At 43.8% G+C, this 27,706-nt stretch overlaps 1 protein-coding gene across 4 annotated transcripts in view; it reads left to right on the top strand.

The window, feature by feature from the left end:
• Nucleotides 1-19,353: 19,353 nt before the first annotated feature.
• NR3C2 (nuclear receptor subfamily 3 group C member 2) overlaps nt 19,354-27,706 on the top strand; it is a 229,885-nt gene continuing 221,532 nt past the window's right edge. For 3 of the 4 annotated variants that reach the window (XM_067297802.1, XM_067297803.1, XM_067297804.1), the window contains exons 1-2: nt 19,354-19,531; nt 24,725-26,486. In XM_067297802.1, the coding sequence (XP_067153903.1) occupies nt 24,727-26,486 (1,760 nt within the window). In that variant the 5' untranslated portion in view covers nt 19,354-19,531; nt 24,725-24,726. Of the gene's footprint in view, nt 19,532-24,711; nt 26,487-27,706 lie in introns of those variants that run through there. The other variant, XM_013951706.2, reaches the window with a different exon arrangement.

The raw sequence follows: 27,706 nt of genomic DNA, 5'->3' as shown, positions 1-27,706 counted from the left end.
GGTAGATACATCCTGCGAATGGGGGATGCCCTGAGTCCAAGCCTTCCTCCTCAGGGCATCCCCCATTCACAGGATGTATCTAACTGGAGGAGGAAGGCAGGCTGATGCCTGCAGAGCTCAGTGGGGCCAGCTGGCCACGTGCGGGAAGCGGTGGCTGCCGGCTGGCGGGAGCACAGGGAAAGCTGCCCAGGGCAGAGGAGATGGGGTGGCACTCCCGTGGCGTGGGTTGCTGCCGGCATGCCAAAACCATACCCAGCCCTTGCAGCTGGAGCAGGGATGGGCGGCCCCGACTTACATGAGTAATTTCAAGCCAGGGCTTTGGTTTATGACTCTGGATTTCATCAAGATGCCTTCTTCTAGTCCAAAATTAAGCCTCTGCCTTCTGTCAGCAAGCTGGGGAGAGCAGTATTCTCTGCCGCAGGGACTGAACGCATAGATCGGGTTAAATTCACTGAGGCACAAAAATAGTGTGGCAATGGGTAACCACAGAAGCACCATAGTTAGACATGGTTTGTTTAGTGCCAGAAGTATGCGAGCCACTTTGCCAGACAAGAATCTTCCTCCCAGAGAGGCTCCCAAAGAGACTATCATCAGTTTTTTAAAGTATTCGCAATTTGCTGGCTGAAACTTTCCACTGGAGTTGGTCTTGCCTAGGGGCTGTACACTTGCAGGGTTGGAAAACAGAGCACTGATGTCTTCTTGCCAAATTCAGCTTGTTCCTTGGATTGTTTCCTTTCTCTAATCGCTGTTTATCTTTACAAGGGCCAGAGTGGCCCGTTTCTTCCACTCTTTCACTAGTCTCTACAACAGATATATGATCTCTGAAATTCTTTCTTGGCTGACCACGATTCATTCATCAGGGAATAAATTTATCCCTTTTCTGGGCAATTAGTAAGCACTCTGTGAATTTCCAAAGGCTTTTCTAAGACCTCAGTCACCTTGGATTTCCAGATTTCACAAGTAGTACCCTATGTGCGCCCATGCTTTTCTCCTTTTAGCAAAGCGCCTCCTACCCATAGCCCACAAAAGAGCAGTACCTCTGGCTCTTGGAAAGGAGTGAGCTCTTCCCCACTCCCTCCATTTCGATAGGAGAGGAAAAACAAGTTCTCCAAAACCTGCCCTCAACTGAGCTTCTAAGCAGGGATTTGCACGAGACAACTGTGTTGATGATTTCCACTTTTTCATGATATTTGTTTTGATCCCATCTAAGCACCTCTGTAGCTTCTAACTCCCAAGCCCATTTGCTTAATGTTCTGTTATCACTGCTTACATTTCAGTATATACTTTTCTCTGAATAGATAAGATAGATGAATAAAAGATTACCAGCCCTTTTGCAGATGGACAAGTGAGGGAGGGGAAAAATTAGGGTATTCCTTCAAAGTCTGCAGCAGAGGCAGAAGCAGAACCTCAGTCTCCCAAGTTCAATACCTTAATCATAATCTTATAATTTTCCATCGGAACCCATTCTGTTTTTTACTGATTCTGAAGGGCTGGGAGAATATGCTTTAGCAGTATCTCTAGCTGTCTGGGGCAGCATAAGCAATATTTTTACACTGAAGTGAGGGAACGTAACTGGCCACTAAAACACTGGGAGGCAGATTCAGCTCTTACATAAGTGAAAGCAATGCTGCTTTGCCAAATCTGACTTTGCCTCTGTATCCGTAGCGTTCATATTTCTGAAGTTCTGCTGGCCAGAGTGAAAAGGCTTTTGGTAACCCAAAGAAACCATCAAGCCCAGCTCCAAAAGGGCTCTCAGGTGGGGGCCACACATGCTTCCCCAGGGGGGCGATTTTCATACATCTGGCTGTGTCAAGCTCCTAATTCAAAATCAGATCTTGAGTCTGGGGCAAAAAGCATTTGCCAGTACCCGTTAATTGGATGAATTTGTGTTCAGTTTCCCAGTGGCTCTATAGTACATTTATATACAGTCTTCTAACTTTTCTCCTACTCTAACAGTTGAGTGTGCAGGTCTTTATGGAAGAAAAGTGCCATGATTTTCTAAAGAGCTGATAAATATTGCCTGTGTAAGACAGTGGCCAGGGCGGTGATGTCCAGACAGCTGGCATTCATGGGCAGATTGATGCCGTTGCCGGAGTCATCCCTGTCAGTGACGAGTGATACTTTGTTCAAAACATTGACATCAGCTCACAGGCCGTGCAAACAACAAAGTTTGCTTGGGACTTCTCAACATGCTGTCTTGAAATCCTTAAGATAGGTTGTATTATTCTGACCTGCACTTCTCTGTGTGTAAATAAAATGACTAAGCCTGCTTTTTTATGATCTTCTTTCCCATTTAAAAATAAAAAATAGCTGAATCTATTTTAAGAGCCTTTATATAGCCCCCTTTCCATTTTCCACAAAGAAGCACAAATGTAGCAGAAGTAAAAATATGAAACGATAATCCACAATTACTTTGACCCTCCAAAGCAAACATCAGAAAGAAAAAGGATGCTGGGCCCTGGGATGCTGAGGCAACACAACCACTCTGCTGTCCTTAAGCGAGAAGTTTTTCCCCTCCCTCACTCCACCCTTTGCCAGCACCAGCAGAATTTAAAGATACTGCAGATGGCAACATGCTCCTTGGCTGCAGCTTGTAGCCAAAAGACTACACCCTTTTGTGGTCATGCTTTCGCTGGCCAGCGCAATATCTCAGCTGAGGCTCTGGAGATCTTTGGAAAAACATGCAGAGTTGCTGCACACAGGAGGAAGGGTCCTATGCCCCATTTCCTCACTAAGGAACCTGTGCTACAGAGAATTGTATAGAAGGCCACCATTTTATACAAAAAAATCCAGTAACGCTTTCAAGAAATGGTCTAATCACATTCAGTTCCTTCAGTGCTTGCTGGAATAATCATGATGAACTCTGACAGTGTTAATGGGGGTGCTATAAGTATCTGTGTAGGACTGCCTCTGTAATTCAGCATTAATTAGCTGAATCATTATTTTAGAGTGTTACTGAATTATCTTATAATTACCACCTAACTTGGTGCTTGTAAATGAGGCAACAGAAGGAAATGGCAATTCTTTTAAATGTACTTAAAGTTAAGAAGGCATAATAAACACTCCATTCTGTCCTTTTAGAAGGTTTTTTTATCTTCTGTAAGACATAAGGCTAGTACAACTGCTTTAATCTAGGCCTTGTAGATTTATTACATTCATTATAACAAATGGAAATGAGTATTATTCAGGTTTATTACCCTATGGTATATCTTTATGAGCACACAGAAAACCATATTGCTTCTTTATCCACTGCCTCTGAAGAGAATGAAAAATCCTGCCCTGGAAAACAGAGTATTGTGATAAAAAAAGATCATCTGATTCTCCTAATATAACTGTTTTGCTAATAACTTATCTGCTCTGGTTCCCAACACAATCAGACCTAATTGTTGCGCACTGAGAAGCCTTATTACTGCATGAATGGGAAGGTATTTAGGAAATTCCACATCCATTTTGTTGTCACTGATTCTGCTCTGAAAGTGCTAATTCGGCAGTACAAAGTCTGTTGTACCATACCCTCCTGCCTGAAATGTGCAGAAGCAGTGGGAAAGAAAGGGAATGTGCTTGTAGTGGGACAAATCAGGAAAGCTTGTAACACCTGGCTGGTTCAGTCTCACACTCCTGGAAGTGGGTTTGAATGTGATGGACAAGACGCTTGGCCCAGATCGTCATGTGTTCCTCAGAGACAACTGAGCACAACTTTTTGCAGGATTTTCTGACAGCACGCACATGTGTCTATGAAGCTATAAAGAAGTATGTTAAGTGAATCTCTCCTTATTCTCAGCGTTTTACTGGAAAGTACTTTTCGCAACTTCCCCACTTAGACAAAAGGAGAACACCCAGGTCAACAAATCTGAGGTCTGTTGGACCAAAGGGGAGTCAATGTTGTGCAATCAGTTGTACTAGCAACCAGACATTTCTTGCGTGCTTTAGTTTCTCAGGGTGTATTTAGAGATTTGCAGCAGGCAGTTACAGACTGCATTCTCTTGCTTTTACCACATACTCCTTATGCAGGAGTCACCAACATACCTGTAGCCTCCATTTTATTAGTATTTTGCAGGGAGAGCTGAAGGTACTTTAGTACTTGAGTTTTTTAGCAGCTAAGTGATTCTAAATATGAAACAAAAAATGTTATGTGTATGTGAAAAACATAGACACTTGAAAAATCTTTGTCATGAACACATTTTCAGCCTAACTATTCTCAAATACGTTTCTTCCTTTACAGTAAATATTATATGCAGTATGAAGTAATGAAATAGTTTATTGTGGATGATTGGTTATAGGATGTTACTGATGCACCTAAGGTATGAAACACTAAATCATACCTTACATTTATATCTATTAAAAGAGATGATTTTCATATCCAGGTATGTTTATTGCTTTGAGACTAAGCCTGTTATTTATTAGGGTTCATTTTGTAGTTCTTAGAAATGACAGAATATTGCTATTGTGGTTGCTCTTCTCAGCAGAATCATGATGGCATTCACTCTTCATACTCTGCGGTTTAAATCATGTGAAGAATTCATACTACAGTTAAACAGTTTGGTGGCAAATAACCGCAACTTACTTGTATTACGGTTTTACAGGTGACAGGAGAGTGTTTTTGTTTACCTGACTTTCTCAACTCTCTCAGCCAAGGTTAGTTGGTTACAAACATATGCCATAACTTGTTTTGAAAAGCAGCTTTTTTAATAGAGAGTACTGGTCCATTATTAGGAAATACAACCCTAGTTAAAACTACAATATAAAACATTTGGAAGTTTATATGATGAAAATATGAACCACGGGAGTTCATCCAGCCCAACCTCCTTCTCAAAGCAGGACTAACTTTAAAGTTTGATCAGGCACCTCAGGGTCTCAGGTAAGCAAACTTTGGGTTACTTTCCAAATGTAAAATCCAGCTCTTCATTCAGCTTATTTTCAGAACACCCCCAGCTTGGGTGTGTTTAGATTTGCGATTCTTCCCCAAACTGTTAGTATCGACACAGCCAGTAGTTTCCCATGTTCCTAAGGTTGCCTGCCACTTTAAGGATCCTACTTCCAATTGTTCACAACATTTCCAAACACAAAAAAATGCTTCCATACTGAGTGATTTCTCTACTTTGGATGCTTTTTTGTTTGTTTTAAAATATTGATTTCAGCCAAATTAGCTCCGATGTTTCTAAGAAGCAGACGCAGGAACAAGCTCTTCATTAAAAACCCTAGTGCCCTAGCATAACTTTGGAGCAAGGACAAGAAGCTGTGTCTGAGAATAGTTTCTCTGTGCAATTTCTGTGCAAGTCCACCCACATTCAGTTAAAGGATGAGCCTTATAAAAATTGTAATTGAATATGCTCAGGGCAGACTCGCTAGCTTTTAACAGATACCGCCTGTGAGGATGCCGGCCCCATGGAGCATGCTTGAACCTCTCTCCACGTTTTAGGTGAAAAACAAACTTCTCTTACGACGATCGCTGCCAGGCTACAAACGAAAGCCTGAAGGCGCCTTGCTTGCCTGAGCTGCTAATGGCTACACACGTTTTGGGGGCCTGGGGTGAGGGCAGCCTCTGCGGCTGTACGCAGGGATCTGCATTGGGGATGAGCAAGGCACCTCCAACCCATGCGAGCTCCGACCAACTTCTGCATGTCAATGTAATGGACGTCGAGTGAAGATGAAGCCCCATGGCATGCATGGGAAGGGGTGAGAGGCAAAGCGCTGCAGAGGAAGGACGGACAGATGCAGTGCACGGGGAGCATCCGCCTGGGTCAGGACCTGCAAGAGAAAACCCTTTGCTCAGTGGGGAGCATGGGAGGGTGCCAAGCTGGGAGAGGGAGGGCAAAGCCAGGAGCAAGCTGGAAGAGACGAGGAAGGTGGAAGGACTTGCTCACCAGCTTCTCTATGGTGGTCATCACTACCACGCCAGAGCGCTTCACAAGCAGTAATGATTTCCTTCTCACAGCGCTCTGTGAACTGAGGTGACACTAATAACAATGCTCTAAAATGGCAACCTAAAACCTGGAGAGATGTAGGTCCAATGTTTCCACTATTTTTGGTGCCTATTTTGAGCCACTTTATTTTTTTTTCTCACAGAGTGATTACATAACATTTCATGCATCCAGAGTTCATTACAGATGTAGTTGCTCATACATCTACAAACCGGAAGCCATGGTCAAGTATCCATAAAATGAGGAACACCAAATTAAAGCTAACCTGTTAAAAAATTGGTTTAAATAATTACCTAGCATCCTATTGGGACTCTGGCAGAGACAGGGTAGGAATCGAATGCTTTGGTGCAACGCTCAGCTGAGACTCTCTGTTACTGGAGACTATCTATTAAGCATGCGCTTGGGGCTGGGTATCCTAGAAAAATCTATCACAGTTTAAAAGAGGATATTTGTCAAGACTGAGGAGTAACAAAAAAGTTACAAAAAGGATAAAAGGGCAGGACACACTATTTAAATATTGCTGAGTATACTCAGTTTCCTTAGTTGCTACAGTGCCTCATCCTTTGGGCAAAGGGGCCTGGACAGCTTCCTCCAGGCAGGAACGGCCTTCCCCGGGGAGGTCTTGGTTGGCTACATCTTCCCTGCTCCCACCAGCAAAGACACGGAGCCGTCCAGCGCAACTCCCCCAGGAAGTGTTTTCTCTCTGGCCCACAATTAAATGACTTCTCCTTTCCTCGCTCTTCCTGTTTATGTATTCCTCGTTCCCTTGATTGGGCTCAGTGACCGGAGTGTCACATATTACTGCACAGGGTTGCCCTTTCCCCCCCCTTTAAAGTTACTTTCTTAACATTTCTCCTGTGTATCTTAATTAGCACATTGCCAGCTTTAGGCTTCGGGTCACTTTCTCCTACTTAAAGCCTCCTTAAAAGCGTCTTTACACATTACAGAATCTGAAAACATTTACTGATGAAAGTTCTTTTTGAGTTTTTTTCTGTTAAACTTGATGAGATTTTCAGTGCCCTGCTGTGTTAAATCTCCACATTCATAGACAAACGCAACAAGAGATTTAAAAATGAAATAGCTCAGACTGCACAGTTGGCATCTCAATTTGTTAGATTAGGGAAACCGCCTTGCACCTGCCCTGATTGCAGCATTGGGAGGTTAACTCCAGTTTTGAGGCATTGGCTCAAATGCAAATAAAATAGGTTTACTGAGTTAGGCTTGAACATGTATAGCCTCAGTTGCCTGATAGGCTGCATAGTACCATGACATTTATAATTGTGTTGATTCTTACTGGTAGGTTAAATCTTAATACTCTGACTTTGCGGGGGGGGGGGGGGGGGGTCAGTGTGAAAAAAGCAGATGCAGAAGTACAATATGTTGTGAGTTTTCTTAGGTGCATTCTGAACTCAATTAAAAGGACCTTATTTATTCCTAGGTTTCTTTTTAAGATCTGGTCTCAGGAAACATTTTACGTTGATTTCACACTCTTTTGGGCATGAAACTATTTGCTTGGGAGCTGTGCCAAGAACACAAAATCCATAATTTCTGGCTGTCATTTTGCTGGGATTTACTGACAGCAGCCATCGCCAGTCCCAGCACCCTGCTTTTGCAGACCACATATAAGGTCAGCTCTTTGTAGCCCACCAGACGCTGGGCTCACAAATCAGGCCATGCCCCGTATTCACCATACCCGTGTAGCAAAACTCAAATGAGAGTTCCTTTAAAAAAAAAGTTTGCCTGACAGCTCGCAGATCCGTATAAGTCATTTCTTGGCATATATCTGTCAAATTATTTGGCAGTTCTCTCCATACAAATCGTAACAGTTTAGCTGCAACAATTTCCAGATCAAAGCTGTCAATCACTAGGCAATTCCCATAAGGACTTGCAAAAGGACCTGATTGGGATATTATTTGAAGCTGCAAAAATCTAGAAGATGTGACAAACTAGAAAAGCAAGATTTCCCAAAAGATGTGGACTGAAGTTCAATACAATTAGTTTATTTCTTTGCACAATTTAAGACAGTGAGCTATCATACCTACTAGATCTGGAGGCAAAATCTAGAATGTGAACTGCAATTCATCTATTTCCTTGGCATTCCCTCCTTTTCCAATTAAATACGCTTTTTTTTCTTTCCCATTATTCTGAGGAGGCAGTAAACCTCAGTCTAAATGAGCATTTACATGAAAATCAGAGCTCTCCAAGGCATCCACTGAAACTCCTGTAATACAATATTTGCTTTAATTTGATTTTCTTTCTTGCCTGTGGGAAAGTTTCAATCACATTTGGTATGATTTATAATTGTACTCCCCCTCCTCCTGTGTAGGTCATTCCCATTCCTGAAACTGCATTGTTTGACTAATAAGAATTCCTCTTAAAGTAAACAGCTCAGTAATCAATATTGTCCACAGATGATAATAAGCACAGTCCAATTTTTATTAGGGTCTCTCAAATGCCAGAAAGCTCACTTTAATCTCCAAGAAATATAATCTGTTTACATCACTCGTGGCCTCTCGGTTGTCTCCTTCATAAAGACTGTTTTCTTGGACTCACTGAATAATCTCTTCTACCTTATCTTATGAAGAATCCAGCTTCATCATACATATTTCAAGCAGTCTTTACCTTCTGTAACTCAAGTGAATCAGAGAATCATATTTTGTGATTCTCATTCATTTATCTCATCCATTCAAAATTCAAAATTGCACACAAAGGATAAAAGCATCTTCTTAAAGATATTTAATTCTGCTTTCATGATACCTATCTTGCTTTGCTTTACTAAAATAATCTGCCATGTGCTATTGAAACTCTCAAAGAAACAAATACATATTTTTAAGAGGATATAGTGAATAAATAAATGTATTGCTCAAAGAGTTAAAAAAATAATATTTAGTATTATATTTATACAGATATAGTAAGCCACTATCGAACACAGAATGATGCGGAACAAAATAAAAGCTAAAGTCAATAACAGAAGAGGAAAAATTGAATAATAATCAAAATATGTATTATTTATATTGTTAATCTATGCCATGACATGCCAAAGTTCTACCATGCCTGACTTCATACTCCATCCAAAATAAAATTTTATGTTCATTTAAAACGTACTCTTCACTAAACTTTAGAATGTAATAAATACTGTGGGTCTGATTTTCTGTCCCCACACTTATCTCCATGTGTTTAATTGCATGTCTGCATGATATTAAACATATTATGAATTCATACATATATACAACAAAATAAACATCTAGCCACATGTGTATATCCATCTTCCGCTTGGCTATATATGTGTAGCTGTGTGCTTGTTGACCAGCCATATAACCATGATATGAAAATTAGAGTCCCTATCTTTCAGTCAATATATATCCCTATATTCTTTTTTTAATTTGGTGAGATTCCTCTTTCTTGCAATACGATGCTCTTAACAAATCAGCATTTGTTTCTTTAACCAGCCGTTTTCTCCTATTTACCTGTCTCAGCTTCAAGACTAACAACTGTGGGGAAAAAAAACAAAACAAAACAACAACAACAACAAAAACCCAGAGGATTACTGCACAGTTCTTTGGCTTCTTTTGAGAAACTGTGGACTCTGTTTTAGAAACAGCGTGCATTACCCAACCTCAGGTCAGCTATTCCACCCCTATTACTGGCTGGCTTGGAAACATTCCCTTCCGTACAGTGTAAATGACACAAGTCTTCCCAACTTTTCTTCTCATGTAACTGCCCTTAACAATATCTTTACAAGAAAGATAACAAACTTTGTATCTAAGTACTGCATGATAAAGTGTAGTGCAGAGACAGCTAACCTATCTCCAGAAACTAGGTTAGAGACCAAAAGTATAGTGCCCCCTGCGTTAATATACCCTGTAAAATAAATTAATATGCACCTCTGTAATGTATGCACTCTAACTTGTTTTACTCGCTTTTATGGTGGCCATACTCCAGCTGCACACAAAGAGTATATTTGCTCATACCTCGAAGGACCATGCAGTTTGAGCTGACCATGTTGTTAAAAACAAAGTAAAAAAACACAAACAAAACTTGCCAAGCACTGAGACAGGGCAAGCTTTGCTGTCTCTCAGGTTTGAGGAGCTCACGCTCAGGGACATTTCCAAAGACAACACATGCACATCATCACTCTAAGAATTTCCTAACCAAAAGTCCCCTGCCCCGGTAACAAAATCCTGCCAGTTTCCAAAAAATGGCAGTTGGCAACCCGAAAGGGTAGGCAAAACTGATGCATGCCAAGCCACAGGCAGTCTTACATATGGTCTTTGGTGCAAGGCTGATACCATGGTAGCCCTTTTCTTGGGGCAATGGCTTTTGGCTGGGTCTCTAGCTGACATGACTCACCAGTTATGCTCTAGGGCAACAAATCACTTGTTGGTCTCTGCAGGTAAACAGTGAGAGATCCTGAAATACATCATCCCAAAATCAAAGCTGAGTGCCAACAATACCACTATTCATATGTCACTCACAGAAGTGAATGTTCACAGAAGATGGTGCCAACTGATTTACACTGGTATTGAGGGGAAAATCTAGAGAAATGGCATCTTCTAATTCTCTGGACCCATTTGTCAGGTCACTAATGCACCCAAAGTCTATTCCACCAGAGCAGTGGGATTTACCAAACACTGTTAAAACTTCCAGTCTAACTGAAACCCTGTCAGTCTGCTCAGTTTCAGGCTCCCCAAATGTTCCTTCTTTTTTTTTTTTTTTTTTTTGCCATCCTCATAAAGTGAAGCTTCTTGTTTCCAGATGCGTCCCACTGCCCTGAAAGGCACCCTAATTGGACCAATTCACAAACTTAAGTGTTTGCGACTAGGGGTTGTTGCTATACAGTAACTTTCATGGTGTCTTTGATTGCCTTTATCAACGCCTTTGTAGTATTAAGCTTTTCCTGTGCTGAGCAACACCTTTAACATTGTCCTTTGCAATACATAGGCAATAACTTTGGGACAAATCTTTTATTTTTTCTTATGGCAAACCCTTCATCTCTGAAAAAAATATCTCCATTCACCTGAACCAGGCTATGTCAAAATATTATTAACTTTAAATCCAACAAGTAAAAATAGCAGGGATGCACAGCAATAACAGGAATCAGATTTAACATTACATTCTAGCAAGCCCTGAAGCAACGTAATTATGTGGCCATTGCTGCATCAAGCAGAGAATAACCACTGAGCACACTGGAAGGCACATGCTGTCATTTACAGATGATGTTCAGATAGGGTTTGTAACATGCAAGTCTGCAGCCCCCTTCTTCCTTTTAGATATTACTGAAGTGCAGGGAGCTGGGGAAGAAGCAGAGGCAGAGGATGGGGAAGACCCATTTTTCTGGTTTTGACAGACTGTTTTACCTGTCACCCCTCACTAAGGTTTCTTTGAACTGTTTTCCCTACTTGTCCATAACAGGAGTGGCATGTCATGTCTTATTACCAGGGCCACTGCGACATAATTTGGGGAACCTCAAATCTGACAAGAAATGCCTTCCTCACTTAATAGGTATCATATAGCATCACCTTTCCACCTGAAGATTGATATACCTTTGCCAGGCCTTTCCAAACTTCATGGAAACATACCTTTAGTATCAGAGTCACGAATGGTTGTGCCTCTATAACAATCCCTATAATGTGGTATTTGGAAACTACTGCCAGTCTCTGTTCACCAAACCGTACTCCAGAAGCCAAGGAGTCTAACCGAGCTAACTGGAAATTATCAAAGGGGCGCTTCAAACGAGACACAGTTCTGCTGTCTCCTTTCTCCAGTTGCACTTCTCTCCAATTTTAACCTCTGCTTGTCTCAACTCAAAGTCTGGATCTGACTCTCCGTCTTCCTGGGGAAGTGGCCCTGGCTCACAGCCTGAGGAAACCTCCCCAGCCCAGGACTTAGAGATCTGTCTTCCCACCAACTCCCTAACCGTGGCTGGTGAAGGAGCCTCACAGGGGTACCAGCTCCAGGCCATGGACACATCTCTGCTCTCCCAAGCAGGTTGCTCAGTCCCATACCAACTTCCCTCTGGCAATAAGGTATCTTTTTATTCACTGAATAAACAGTGGCCTCTTTTAGTTTAATTCCCTGTAAAAACTGATAGATACTCTGCTCCTGAAGAAGTGCTCCAAATCCCACACTTCACTGGTCAAATTTCCCAAAGATTTATAGCACTTCCAAAAGTAGCTACCCACTTCAGTCAATAGATAGTACTACTATATCCTCAAGGAAGATCAGAATGGAAAGAGAAAATGACAGGGTTTCATTGGCATGCTTCAGGTTTTCCACATGGCTGAAATGGATGGACTCCAACTGCACCTCATTGGCATTAATCAGGAGATACCACTTTCCATCATTCCCAGATCCATTTCCTTCACCATTTTGCCATTTCCAGCATAAATTGTACCCACCTTATGCTTCCATTACTGGTTTGAAAATCATGCTGCCAAGTAGCACGTATGTTGTAAAGGTCATAGATACCCATTATTTTATGTCATATCTGCTTTTTCTTCTTAATTACCCATATACTTTTTGCATTTTATATACATGCTTTCTGGGCTATATATAACACCAAATTATTTTTCATTGTCCATCTAAAGGAAATGCCTTCTTCATATTGTTCCGCATATTTGAAGCTTTCATATCAATCGGAATTACCTGGAATCCCTCCCTCTCACTCTTCAGTTTACAGATATCGAACTAGATTGGCCAATTTTGAACTCACTACCTTTTTTTACATGTAAAAGAGGGGTCGCTTAGCCCATCATCTCTTCTACTAAGTATCCCAGTAATCTGTGAATTCAGAAATTTCTTGTCGTGTGTCACTTTGTCTCCTGGATCAGTTTTCTATTTTATTTTAATAAGAATTGGCATGAGAAAGCACATTAGGCTTTTTTGACCCATTATACCTACAAATCATCTTTTGGGCACCTTCAATTAAAATGGATCAACTGAAGGGGATTCCCTGCCATCCCTTGACAAAAACTCCTCACCTTTTGTCCCATCCCCTTTTTAGTTCCCAAGAGTCAGGTCATCCTTAGAAGATTTTTTTTTCTGTAATTGAACTGTGATAATTGTTTCTATAATGAGGTAATTATCTACTCTCTTCTGGTTTCACCTTAGCAAGCTCTGAGTCATAGACCTTTACATCTTCCGCATATACACCTACTGACTATCAACAAGGAATGACAGTCCCTGGTACTCATTTGCTCTCCATGCTGGGTTTACAAGGAAGCACCATCTTAGAACTAGTTACCCTCGGTATAAGCTTTGAAATAAAAGTGCACACATGGAGCATGTGCATTTGTTCGTTCATTTATGACTCTCAGCAAAGAAGGCCTAATTTTTTCTCTCCTAATGGTCTAAATCATGTGTCGCTATTGTTATAATAATATAAAAGGAGTATAAATATTGCAAATCCATCAAGCCCAATATCTCCAATTCCTTAAATAAGCCTATTGTTATTTGTATATATTATTTTTGTTATTTCCTTTTTGTTATTTGTATATATTATTCCTACTCTTAGAGTAATGCTAAGGGCTTGAAAAGCAAAGTTCATCTGCAGGATTCCCATCTTGATGGTAGGGGTCTTTTGCCTACAACAGAACTGAAGAAACCAGATTAAGAAGATCTATATCTCACCTCACACTTATGAGTAGTATTAATTAGTCATGTCTTCTGTGTAACATAAAATATTTCTGATAGGCTCAATTTTTCAATTTTAAGTCATGTATACAGAGCATAATTGAAACAAGGTGGAAGAACAATACTATTTGCTAAATTCTCTGTCATTCACTGCCCTGGACCAACTCAGACTCTCAACTAAACAAGATTTCCTTTGGTCCTGGTTGATTGTCCTTTAGAAATCTTGAGAGGGATACGTAATTTCTACTTTGTGACTGTCTGGCCAGAGCTGAGAATGGAATGTGAAATAAATAAATGAAGAAAAGCATTTTAAATTACTTTCATTTGGCCATGTTCCTGCCTCTTTTGTGTTTGCACTCTATGTATATATGAGGGAATGATTTTTGTTGTTGGAATTACTCATGAAAAGCAGAGTTCAAAGCGGTGAACACAAGGACAGCATGCACAGAAGCCAAAATGTAAATGTGCATGTACAAGAATTCATGCCAGAAATTCTTGCACATTCATGGAATGTGGCTGTTCTGACCAGGCTCAAGCAGGCAAGGTAACCCGAATCTTTAGTGGCTGCTGCTAATCCATATAACAAAAAAACCCGACAATATGTTTTTCTTTTTAATTCATTTGAATAATAAATACATTCAAGCAAACCATGGCATGTTTGCCTTCCCCAGACAACAACCAAATGTGTTTTAACTATAAGTCGTTCATGCTCACACAGCAACCTTGCAAAGGCGACGGGCGGAAAGGAAGTCTGGTCTTTGATTGGAAGCAGCGAACTGGGATTTGGGAAGCCTGGGTTCAGGTTCACCCAACTTTGTCACAGACTTCTTCGGTGACCTTGGGTAAATCCTTCAGCCTCTCTGTTCCTCCACTCCCCATCGATAAAATGGGGATAACGCTTCCCTTCTCTCCAGAGCTCTGAAGAAAAATACCTGTGTGGCACTCGCATACTGCAGTAGCCAGGACTGTATAAGCATCGATACACTGACAGCACTTTTTTTTGAAACCAAGTTTAGCAAGTGTCATTTACACTCACATGAAAGACAGTAAACTGTAGCCACACAACTGAGTTGGTAAGGATATCTACTCTCAGGTGTGAACCACTCTGCTTATTTGCACGTTTGGAACTATTGGAGACGAACCCATCAGATGTGTCAAATTTCTATCATGCTGAAGCCTCTTCATCGCTTGTGGGCTAAGCATTGGAGGGCATAGTGGGAAAATTTTGGAGAAAATTACCTTCAGTCACTAGATACTTAGCTTAGGCCAGACAAATTCTGGTATGACCTTCATCTTCAGAGCCAGGACGCCACCTTCTTAGAACACCAGATTGCGGTACCTGGTGGCAAATATATTCCTTCCCTAACCAAATCTCTCTTCAGACTCTTCACTGTACACTTTGGGGACATCCTATCAGAAATTTCTCTTCCAGGAAATAAAGATTTTTAAAAATTTAGAAAACAAAGGTCTTTGAAGTCTCAAAACTAATGTGATCATGCAGCCTAATAACAAGCAATCTCTTATTGCATAATATCTGAGAGCATGTAATTTTAGGATTATGGAAGAATCCGTAAAATTACATAAGAATTCTCCTTTTGCCATAAGAGATTTAGAGCTGCACCTTCATTTAATCAAAAAAGTAACCTCCTCTTTACAGCAAGTCTCAAATTTTACTTACAACTTTGATGCCTTGGCAATCTTGGTACTAACTTGTTCCACACTACGTATTTCTACTAGAACTTTGAATAATCATCAAAATTAAGTAGCCTATAGACTGATTAAATAATTTCCTCCAATTTGCATTTGATATGTTTATTAAGTGCTGGAGGGTGTTCTTTGTTCTCTGATTTTTACTGCTCTTAAGCACTACGTCTGATTTTTGGCATAGGTGCAGTAGTATTATGGTTACTAGAAAATTTTAATCAGATTATAGTATGAGTTACCATTTGATACTGTAAAAATGCCAGTAGATAGTAGATAAATACTAAAATACAGCTAGCTGCCACTACCTTCTATTGTTTGGAATTCGTTAATATTGAGTTAAGTTTTAGTTCTATGGTGATGACAATTTTTTAACGTTCTGCTTTTTACAAGTTACATTTTCTTACAAGTAATAGTGCAAGTAGTAAACAAGCTAGAAGCTGAATATAAACAAGGTAAATAGATACAGCAGTATTAAAGCTACAAAAAGTACTGAGTATTGCATATGTTTTATCACTTGTGCTTCATTCACCTACCGTTGTCAACAAGAACTATTATTCAAAACATATAATTCTTCGCAAGAAGTTTTTATTTTGAACCAGATGAAACTACCGGTGCAAATCATCAATAGAAGTTGTGATTTGAAATTTACTGGAAATCTGTGTTTTCAAATGCATGTCTTGGCCCATCACACAAGCAATTGGTTGCTAATGACAATATGCATTAGAAATGCAATTGTACTATACTTAGCTGTGGTTCAACCACAGGTATAACATGGACCATTAAGGAGCATTAAAAAAGAAGAAAAAAAAAAGAAAGAAAAGAAAGAATCTAGGCTAAAAGGGAACATGTCCTGTTGCTCGGCTAAAATATTTATCTATAATTAGATAATAAAATTGTTCAAAATAAGACTAAATCAGATTAAATATTGATGTCTAGCAGGACATAAGCATGCCATATAGAAAACATGTTTACTTACATTTTTCCAGGGCTTGTAAAGAATTCTAAAGACTTTCACCATGGCTCAGGAAATCAGGTTTTTAATGAAAATGACTAGTGCATTAGGGAAGATTGTAGACTCCTCTCTCTGAAGCCTTGCACCTTTGGCCAGGGAAAGTAAACGCTAATCTATCATGCTCAATATTTTTTCTAGTCAGCAATGGTCTTCTGAAAAGTAACTACCAATCAACTTGAAATCTCAAATATTCAAAAATATGTGAGCCAAATGGCATAAAAATCAAGCTATGGTGAATAATAACAGTTAAAGGAATAATATATTTGAACATGTGATTACACGCTTTCCTATGTTCGAGCCAGAGCGAAGTGGGAAATGCCCAGCTGCCTTAGTTGGAACTGACTCAAAACTTCATCCGCTTTGGTTCAGTTCTCAAAATAGGGCACATGACCTCTAAGCAAGACAGTACAGTAGGCTGTTTTTACACTACATTGCCGCTCCTGCAGCCCCTAATACAAATTCACTCATTGCAATGAGCATGGGAGGAGGTAAAATTTGACACTTGCAGGGTTTCAGTGTTATCTTGTTTTGTAATGCATTATCCATAGCAAATTTACCACTATCTTTAGGAACAGAGATGACATCTGCTACAGAGTGGCTTACACTTGTCTGTCTGCTGCTTTCAGTGTCATGTGTCTGACATGAGTTAACCTCTCCTATAAAATCTAATGCAAGGGAAGAGAATTTCTCGTCTGAGGTGTCCCCACTACTCCTCTTGACCTACTTGGAAAACTATGGCTAAACACTCTGTGGTTTCCCTGCCACTACACAGCTGCAGAAGGCAGTAGCAGGACCCCATTTAACAGAATTGGAAAATGTGTTGCATGTGTTTGTATGCGTTTGGATGGCATTCTTTCCAAACCTTGCAAATCCTATTTATCATCTTATCAAGTCCACGACAGGTCTTTTTTATGGCATCAGCATAATCACAAAAGATAGCATTTTCTCTTCACAGATAGAAATCCAAATTGGGTTTTATAATCTGACAATTATGTAGTTTGATTTTTTAAATAAAAGAGATAATCCCCCTTTCCCGTTCAAGATGAGATCGTAGTTGTTAGTGACAGCTGTTAAAATGCTGCTAAAAATAGATCTAGTGTCAACCACTAAAAAGCTAAGTGCTCCTGTGAACCACAAGCAGAAAACAAATGAGGTTTCTCCTGAATTTGTGGAGAATCTGTGAGCATCTTGCATGTACTGGGAAGGGTGCTTTATTCCTCCAGCAGCCATCTCTATGTGTAACATCATGGGGAAAAAAAACCCAAACATTTAGTATTAAGATAGGAGATAGATATATCCTCTCAAATTATTTTTCTCCCCCTTAAAAAAAAAAAAAAAGGATGTAATGTTAAAGCTGAGACTACCTCCAGTCATTTCAGATGCCTTTTTTTATTTACACCTTTGCCCTGGGAAATAAAAATAGCAGGAAGAGTAAGACAAAAGAAATGCAATCAACCGGCCAAATACAGCTTTATTATAAATTAACGTAAAATACTTGCGTTCAGTATGGCAGTTATTGACAGAACAGCCAACACGCTTGGGTGCTTCCCGCATTACTGTGATTTGCTGGGTTACTTACATAGTTACAGGGAACTTTCCTCTGCTTTGGAATTTCAGCTTCTAACCCATCCATTGCAGCCGGTAGATTATAAATTATCTGTATTCCAAACCAGATGTATGACACAAAACGAGTAAAAAGAGAGAGAATAGAATTGTTCACATTCCAAGTTATAATACATCTCAGTAGGTTCCTCCTTTTTAGCTACATTATGGCTAAAAATAGAGCCCTAGTGTAGGCACAGTGATATATGATTTGCTTCCAATAATATAGCAAACTAATTGTGAAATTAAGCTATTGAATGAGCTGTTATCTCAAAGTCTGGCCTTACCAGCACTTTAACACTTCCCTGTTTAACATTTATCAAGTTACCCACAAACTTTGACGGATGCAAACATCATCTGATAAAAATCTGTCTTTGTCAAGGCCCCAGTCGGGCAGAGGCTTCGGCATAGGTAAAGCACCCTGTCTGCGAGCAGCCCTTTAAACACCTCGCTGAGGGTACTAAAATACGGCCAACTAACATATGGCCTGATTTTATTCTTGTTATTATTATTATTAAGGCGTGGAAACGAAAAGCTATTCAACGCGCCGAACTTAAAAAAAATAATCAGCTTTAAAGGCTCTTAGCCACGAGTGAAATATTGAAACCCAGTGGCAGTGTTAGCGCATACGGCGGAGGGGGGGGGGGGGCGGTCCCCGGTGCCACCGTGGGGGGGGGGCATCTGGGGGAACTTCGGTGAGCGCCGCGGGGGAGCTGCGGCGCGGCGGGGCCGAGCGGGGCGGGGGGCTGCGCGGCCGGGGCGGCGGAGACGCTCCGCCCGGGGAAGGGAGCGCGGAGACACTCCTCCCCCGCCGCCGCCGCCTCCCGCCCGCCCTCCCTGCCTGCCTGCCTCGCTCCCTCCCTCCCGCCGCCCTCCTTCCCTTCCTCCGGCGGCTCCGCGAACCAGGAACCGCGGCCGGCGGCGGCGGCAGCCTCCGTGCGTGAGAAACCCCGCGGCGCCGCGCCGCGCCGCCGGGAGCGGCCGGGAGGCGGCGGCGGGGACGGAGGGCGGCGGGGACGGCGCGGCCGCCGGGCGCTGCGAGGGGCTGGCCAGCACCGGGGGGGAGGAAAAAAGTTTACACCCTCGCCACTCTCTCCTCCCTCTTCTTCCTTGGTGGCGCAGATGGGAGTTTTACCTGGAATGACATAAGTTTTTGGGGTTTTTTTTGAGGGTGTCTCTCTCTGCCTCTCCCCCTCGCCCCTTTTTTTTTTTTTTTTTAAATTATCCCCCCCCCACCCCGGTGCTGGGCCCACCCCCCGCTCCCCGCCGGCGGCGGACGAGGGTGTGACACGCGGGGAACACCCACCCACCTAGGCGTCCATGGTGGGAGCTGTCAGCGGGAGCCGGGCCGCGCCGCGCCGCGCCGAGGGCACCGCGCCGCCGCTAGCCCCGCCGCCGCGGCCGCCGCCGCCGCCGCGGGGCCGTGCTCGGGGCCGCCGCCGCCGCAGCCCCCCGCCGGGGACCCCGCCGCCAAAGCCCTGCCCCGGTGCCCGACGTCGCGCCTAGTATTTCCTCCGCATACTTTTTTTTTTTTTTTTCTTTTCCCTTCTCCTCTCCCCCTAATTCTCTCCGTGCTGGTGGCGGTGGGGCTCCCGGATGGTTTGCTGGCAGTAGCTGGGGGCCGAGCCTCCTCCAGCCGCTCCACCATGTCGTAGGGGAGGTGAGTGCAACGCGGCGACTGCGCGGGGCGCGGAGCGGGGCGGCGGCGGCGCGCCTGCGGGCCGGGGCGCGCAGGGACCCCGCCGCCCGGCCGGCGGAGCCGGGTCGCAGCCGGTCCCGTCCGAATCACTGAAAACTTAGCAAAAAGGGCACGTCCGTCGCCAGCGGAGCCGCGGGCAAACTCGGCGGCGGCGGGCGGCTGCTGCGCGCGTAGCGCCGCCGGTGCCGGGAGCCGCCGCCGCCGCCTCGGCCCGCGCCTGCTGGGGCTCGGAGCGCGGATCAATATCTGGCAGAATTAGGAAAACGCGAGGGGCACGTGACGCCCCGATCCTGGGGGTGTCTGCGCCTCTCGCGGGCGCCGCTCCCGCGGGCTGCGATGCGGCGGCAGGAGTTGCGCGCCCGCCCGCGGGGGAGGCGGCGGCGCCCGCAGAGGTCCCCGGCCCCCCCCCCCGGGCATCGCGGCGCGGTGGGGGGCGCGGGCGGCGGGGCCCGGCCCGGGCAGGGGGGCGCGCACGTCTCCGGTGATGTTTGGGAGCGTGCGCCACGGTCGCGGTGGCCAGGCAGGGGCTGGGGGGATTTATGGAGCGAGTTGGGAACGGCTCGGTTGAAAGTTTTTGCTCGGCGTCCTTCTTTTTTTTTTTTTTTTTAATTCCCCCCCCCTTTGGAAAAGGGGCATTTGTGAACTTCGGAGACAAACAAGGGGAGTGAAATGCGGCGTTCCGCTGCCCCCGCCGCTGCCTTTGAGTTTTGGGGGCAGTTTCGCTGCCCCCAGCAATTACCCTCCTAAGTCGGAGAGGAGAAGAGAGGCGGCGAGGGGAGGGAAAATCCCACGGGCGCCCTGATGGAGACACCAGTCGCAATAAAATGAAATCAGCCCGGCAGAAAGCAAAGGACGAGTCCTTGAACCTTAGCGCGCTCCGCCGCCTTTTCCTTTCTTTTCCTTTTTTTTAAAATCATCACTGCACTGATAATATGCATATTCATGCCTCGCTTAAACGCGGAAATTCAGCGGGGCGGCAGAGCCGAGCCCCCCGCCGCGGGCAGCGGGGGGACGCCGCGGCCCGGCCCCGCCGCCGGGTGACCCCCGCGCGGGGGGAAGGGAGGCGGCGGGGGCTCCCCGCCCCGCTCCCGCCGGGGTTTGGGCCCCCCCCGGCCGCCAAGGCGGGGGCGGCGCGGGCGCTGCGCGAGCCGGGGCGGCCGCTGCGGCTTTAAGGAGATGCGTTTCCCAGCCTGTGTCGCAGCAACTTTGTATCAGTCATGTCGCCCGGCGGGTGAGTGGCGGCGCGCCGCAGCCAATGGGCGGCCTGCCTGGCCGCGGCCGCGCGGCGCTCCGCGGCCCGCCCGCCAATCAGAGCGGGCGGCGGGCGGGACGTAAACTTGAACTTTATCGGGGCATGTGACATGTTTTTAAAAGGACTTGGCACCTTTTTCCCCCCTGTCCCTTCCTGGGCGTCGCTCCGTGTTAGCGGGCGGCGCAGCGCGCGGCGGGCGGGCTGGGGGACCCCGCGCCGCCCCCCGGCCTCTCGCGGCGGGGGGGGGCGGGGGGCGCGGCGGGGGGGGGCGCCCCGCCGCAACAGGTACAGCGGGGCCGCGCGCCCCGCCCCCCACCCGGCCCGGCCCGGCCCCGGCGGCGGGGCTGGAGCGGCGGTTTCAGGGCGAAGTGAGCTGGGGGGCAGCGCTCCCGCTGCCTGTCGCACTCCCCGAAACACCCCCTTCCCCCCCGCCGGGGGGATAACTGAGACTCTTTTAGCTAGCGTCCGGCAGCCGTGAGGGGCTGAACATGCAGCGTCTGGGCGGAGAAGGCTGGTTCCGTCCCACCTGGCTGTTGCGGCCGTTGCTGGCGGCGGTGGCTCGAGGAGGGCTTCGGCCGGCGGCGCGAGACCGCCGCGAGCTCCTGGCGTCCTGTGGTCGCGGCTGGTCCGCGGTCGGTCACAAAGCAAGCCTAGGGGGAGGATAAGCGAGGTCTTCGGGGTGGCGGAGGGGGGGAGGAAATACTGAATTTACGAATACAGAGGTATTTTTTGAGCGCTAACGCGGCAGTCAGGTGCGTCAGGTAGAAGGTAAAATGTGTTTCCCGTTGCCGGGAGTCCTTTTTAGATTGACCTCAAATGGAGGTGTGCAGGTAAGAGAGCTACGCACCGGCTTCATGTTCTCATGAGTAATAATCAAGATTTTGCCTCAGGAAAAGTAGAAGAAGAGACTGTAAGGAAGTGGAGTGGTGCTTTCTGCATGGTGTCTGTCGTGATGCTCCACGTAACGTGTGGCAAATGGAGAAACAAGCATGTGCGCCGTTTGCTGTGCTCTGAGGGGGGCAAGGCGGCGTGGAGCCCCCGAGCCGGGGGCTGCGGGCGGCAGGAGCAGCCCTGCCGCCGAGGGGGGCCCTCGCTGGGAGCGGGGGAGGCCCCCTCGGGTCCCCCCACTGGCGCTTTGCTTGGCACGGCAGATTGGCAGGTGTCAGTCTGGAAGGCAGCTTTCCTCATCAGACTGCCTTTACTGCAAGTGATACTCCACTGACCTAGACAAGGAAAAAGAAAAAAGAAATCGTGTTTGAAGATGAAAGTTTGGTCTCCGGGGCTGTTTTATGTTGCCACAGTGGCTCGCATGCAAATGAAAGTTAAAGACGATTCATTTACAGGCAGCAGGAATTAAGAAATGGGTGGTCACTTGAGCCATTGATGTAGATTTTTGTAAACCTGGATTTAGTTCAGATTTTCCTGTTTCTAGGTGACCTTTTAGTTGCAGGGATACGAGGTACCATTTGATTTTTATTTGACTGTTGCTGTGAAACTAGTTTCATGCCTGATTGATCGGAGACTTGGACTGTTTGTTGATATGTTTGGGGGTGAAATATGTAAGTCCCAAATGCCACTGTTCAAGTACTTCTTGCAGGGGTTGGGGAAACTGGTGTGCTCATAATATAAGCTACCTTCTACAAAACAGCAGATGCAAGCAGTCTCAGTTCTGATACATAATGCATCTTCTGCTTTTGTTGTCCATGTATGTTTTAGCCCACGGTCAAATTCACTTACTAGAACTTAGTAGAAAGGCATGCCTGTGCAATATGTGGAGTGTAGATACCGTGGATAAACATGCTAGTCAAGTCAAGTTCTAATAAGTTCTGCTTAAAGAAAAACAGAACAAAATCCTTATGCTGTCGGCAACCCATGAGATGATATTTCAGTTCTAGTATCCACTGAAACACTTCTGTCACTTAGAAGTGACAGAAACTGTCACCCCTAAGAAATTGCTTTGCTGCTGCATTCTGATTAATTTATGTTTGTCATTTTGAACCTAACTTATGTCAGGCCACACAATAATCTCCTTCCCAATTTTTCTGGTCCTCTCAAATACATTTACCAGACAGTGCCTCTCTCTCACTGGAAGTGCAGGACCAGGTAACTTTTTTTTTTCTTTTTCATTTGACCCAGATTCTTATTTGCTGAAGTTTTAAAGCATGCTTTACCTGTTGCTTATGCTTGAAGCTCGAAATTTACTGTTGTGCAAAAGATTAGGCAAAGCCCATACACCAATTTAATGTTAGGCCTAAAACTGGAATAGGGGCTCTGCTGGTACTTTTCAGAGGGTTGCAGTTCACTTTTATCCTAATTTTAAGCCTTTGTTAAGCTTCCTGGTTTTAAGAAGTGCTGGTCACTCACAGCTGCAATTGATTTCTCTAGGAATTAGCCTTGCTCAGCACTTAAATCAGGGGTAAGTGATTATCTGGGAGTGGCTTTATGCGAAAGGAGGCACTTCTGTCTGAAAATTTTAGGCTAGAGGAATGTGATTTGATACATACGATGATGTTCTAATAAAATTTGTGCTTTAAAGGAATGTAGGCATAGGGCCATAGTTCTTTCTAACTAAGTGCAAGAAGCATTCAAATCATTCATTTTAAGTTTTGGGGGATTTTTTTTCATTTTTTACAGTTTTGCTTAAAATAAACTTTATAAGATGTATTAAGTAAAGGGATTAAACACTAAATATTGAACAATTAACGTTATAAAAGGAAAAATATTTCTATAATATTGAGATTATAAGTATTAAAAGCATTTACATTTGAGTTTCTACAGCTGTAATACTATGAGCTAATAATACTTCAAGATAATTCAGTAAGATCATGTTTCATTATCTATACACTATTTTCAAAATAATGAAAGCTAGGTCATGCATTTTGCTCCCTCCCTAGAGTGAATGGCATGCTGGATAGAAGGGTTTTTTTTAGGGTCTTATTTGGAACAAGGTTTACTCTCCTTCATGTATTTCTCTCACTGGCTGCCATGGAGGTTTGCAGAATTATGGATCCATTTAATACCTCTGCATCTCCACCTAATTGCATTCCTTTTTTCCATGGCAGAAACACTTGCCATTCAACTTTTGTACTGCTTCTCTCCCCACTCACCCCATCCTTCCTCATCTCCTCAGGTGGCTGTACAGTAAGTTTGCATAACTGTGAAAGGGCAAGTCAGAGCCTAGCCCTCTAGAACTGCTTCTTTCTTTTAAAGCATCCTTTATTATACTGGGTGATTTAAAAAAAAAAAAAAAAGAAAAGAAAAAAAACCCACCCTTAGCACATCAGCCTCTCTTACTTGCTTTGCAATCTTTATAACATGATAATGCAAGTCCTTTGGAGGAGCAGAGCTAACAGTGTCTGATTTCCATGGATTTTTTGTCCTGTGTACCACCAACATGCCTACTTTTCAGTACGTCTCTGGTTTGCTTTGTTCCTTCCTGCCTAGTACCTTTTTTTTTTTTCTTTTTTTTTTCCCTTCCATGCCCCTTTGCAGCTGCTTGGATGAGGAGCAGCCTGCAGCACCGCTGGTGCCTGCCACAGGGCTGCAGCCAGTTCTGAGCAGCCAGCAAGGGTGGGCAGTTTTTGCGCCAGCATTGCAGAGATGTTCCTTCGGCGGGGTAGGGGTAGACAGTAATTTGGGAATTTTCTAAATGCTGACCAGTCTTCTCTCAGAACTTGTAGGACCATCATATCTGTGAGACCTTTTCCCTGAATTTGGTTGAAATTAGACAAATGGTTCAGAAATGATTGATGGGGTAGGGAAACAGGAATGGCAAGCAGCCAGGCAGGGGAATAGACAGAGTGAACGGATATGCCTTGTTTCCTTAGGAAATTAGGAAATTTCCTTAGGAAATTGCACTTTGTCACTTATTAACTTTACTTTTTTGTATATGTCTTTGCTAGTTATGGAGACAAAAGGATACCACAGCTACCCAGAAGGCTTAGATATGGAGAGACGGTGGGGTCAAGTTTCTCAGTCTGTGGAGTATTCTTCTTTAGGTGCTGGAGAGCAGACTGATGACAGTAACTATATGGAGATTGTAAATGTAAGCTGTGCTGCCGGCACTTTTCCAAACAGCAGTGCTCAAGGAAACAACAAAGAAAAACCTGAACTACTCACTTGCCTGCAGCAAGACAGCAATCCGCCTGGTATTTTGCCCTCTGACATCAAAACTGAAACAGAGTCGAAGGAACTCTCAGCAACTGTAGCTGAATCTATGGGTTTATATATGGATTCGATACGAGATGCTGATTATCCCTATGATCAGCAGCATCAAGGGAGTCCAGGAAAGATATATCAGAATGTGGAACAACTGGTGAAGCTCTACAAGGAGAATGGCCATTGTTCTTCTCCCCTCCGCAGCGCCAGCAGGCCCTTGAGGTCCTTGATGTCGGACTCTGGAAGCACTATGAACGGTGGTGCCATGCACACGATTGTCAAAAGCCCTATAATGTGTCAAGAGAAAAGTCCTTTGGGCTGTAGTCCTCAGAATATGACTTCCTCAGTGTGTAGTCCTGCTGGAATTAACTCTGTGTCCTCAACTACTGCTAACTTTGGGAATTTTGCAGTGCACAGCCCAGTTGGCCAGGGAACTCCCTTGTCCTGCTCACCTAACATTGAAAACCGGGGGTCCATGTTGCACAGTCCTGCACACATTAGCAATGTAGGGTCTCCACTTTCTAGTCCTATAAGTAGCATGAAATCACCAATTTCTAGTCCTCCCAGTCATTGCAGTGTGAAATCTCCTGTCTCAAGTCCTAATAATATCACTATGAGATCTTCTGTGTCCAGTCCTGCGAATATGAACTCAAGAAGCTCTATTGCCAGCCCTTCCAATGCCAATAATAGGTCCACTCGTTCTAGTCCAGCTGTTAGCACTGTGGGATCTTCTATCTGTAGCCCTGTAAACAATTCTCTAGGATTTCCTGCTTCTGGCACACCTGCTGGACCTAGCAGAAGCCAAGACACTGTTCCTAGTCCAGAAACAAAAGAGAAAGGTGCTCAAGAAATCACTTTTCCTAAAATGGAGGAAATGGAGAATGCCATCTCAAACAACAGTCAGATGAACCTTGTTCAGTTTATAAAACCCGAACCAGATGGTTCGTTCGGTAGTGCATGTATTGGAGAAAACAGTAAAATAAATTCTGATTCCCCATTTGCAGTACCAGTAAAGCAAGAATCAGTTAAACATCCCTGTTCTGGTGCCTCTTTTAAAGGGAATCAAACAGTAAATCCTTTTCCATTTACAGATGGCTCATATTTTTCTTTTATGGATGACAAAGACTACTATTCTCTTTCTGGGATTTTAGGACCACCTGTTTCTTCATTTGATGGAAGTTGTGAAGGTAGCGGTTTTTCAAATCCAGGCCTGCCTGTGGGAATTAAACAGGAGCCTGATGACGGCAGCTATTATCAAGAAAACAGTATACCGTCCTCTGCCATTGTTGGTGTAAATTCAGGTGGACAGTCATTTCACTACAGGATTGGTGCCCAAGGCACGATATCCTTGTCGCGGCCTGTTGCTAGAGAGCAGACGTTTCAGCACTTGAGCTCATTTCCTCCAGTCAGTACACTCGTGGAGACGTGGAAATCTCATTCGGAGTTGGCATCCAGAAGAAATGATGGGTATCCAGTTCTAGAATACATTCCAGAAAATGTGTCAAGGTGAGCAAACAAATTACTTTTTTCATATTACATAAGCAAGGAGTGAATTAAAATGGGAGCTGGCACGGTATTTCTCAAGCTGATGCATAGCTCTTTATGTTTGCATTTCAATTCTTGTCATTAGAGTTGCTGGTTTCTTCCTTGCTATATTTTATTTCTGGTTTTAATAAAAACAAAGTGCTCGCTTTAATATTTAAAAAGAACATATTATATTCTATTGTTATTAGATAGTGCAGTTTTAGTATGTTTATGAGTTCTTACTACTATAAATGTTGTTTTTCCTATAATGAGAGCTTAGTAAAATTGCTCTCGTGTGTCCAATAATGGATATTCTTTCTTAGCTGGTGCTTGAATGTGTTGTACCTCGGATGAAATGTCGAGATGAGTATAAGAAAATGATAATGTCAGAAATCTATTTTTGTAAGATGCATGGTTAAAAGTTTGCACCAGGCTTTAACTGGTTAAGTTTAAAAACTAAACCTCACAAGCCTGTGGCAACATATTATTTCTGTATTTTAACTGTAGGAACATTTGGTTTGTATATATAGAAAAATGCCTCCAGAAGGAGGAAGGCTGTTAACTTGATGAATTTGAAAGGGATAAATGGATAATCTGATCTCCTCACTTTTGGTGGAAGAGAAATGTGCAAGTGTCATTTGAACTTGTTTGTCTTGTCCAATTCATGGAAGTGCATACTTCTTCAACAAATAGTTGTTCTTGTATTTTATATACGACACTTACTTTCATAAACTATCTAGTTTTGTAATCAATATTAAAAATTATTACGTGTATCTGACAACATGACTGAGTTATAATACCTACATAACCTCTTCATGTGTCAAACTGACTCACCAAGATTTTTTTAGTAAAGCTTAGTGAAATGGCCGAAAACAGAATTTGTGTTTACTTTTTCCAAGTCTTTTGTTCTCATCAAAAGATTTGTTCTCATTGGAAGGTACATAACTCAGTGAATGCAACTTCTACCTTATTCTTAGAATGGGGGGAGGAGGGTGTGTGTCTGAAAAAAATAGCTGCTTCCATATTTGTATGGTTCAGAAAATTTCTGAAAAAATAGTACTGCATTGAAAAACATACAGCAAAGCAATGGTGCTTTTGAGGATGGAAAATAGTCTATCTAGAGTTTGTAGGAGAAAAAAAAGACTTAAGTATTTCCATTTTAAATTCAGACGGATAGAGGAAACGTGGAAACCTGACCAATA

This window comes from Apteryx mantelli, chromosome 5 (assembly GCF_036417845.1).
Source record: "Apteryx mantelli isolate bAptMan1 chromosome 5, bAptMan1.hap1, whole genome shotgun sequence".
NCBI lineage: Eukaryota > Metazoa > Chordata > Aves > Apterygiformes > Apterygidae > Apteryx > Apteryx mantelli.
This window is presented reverse-complemented; position numbering and strand designations above follow the sequence as displayed.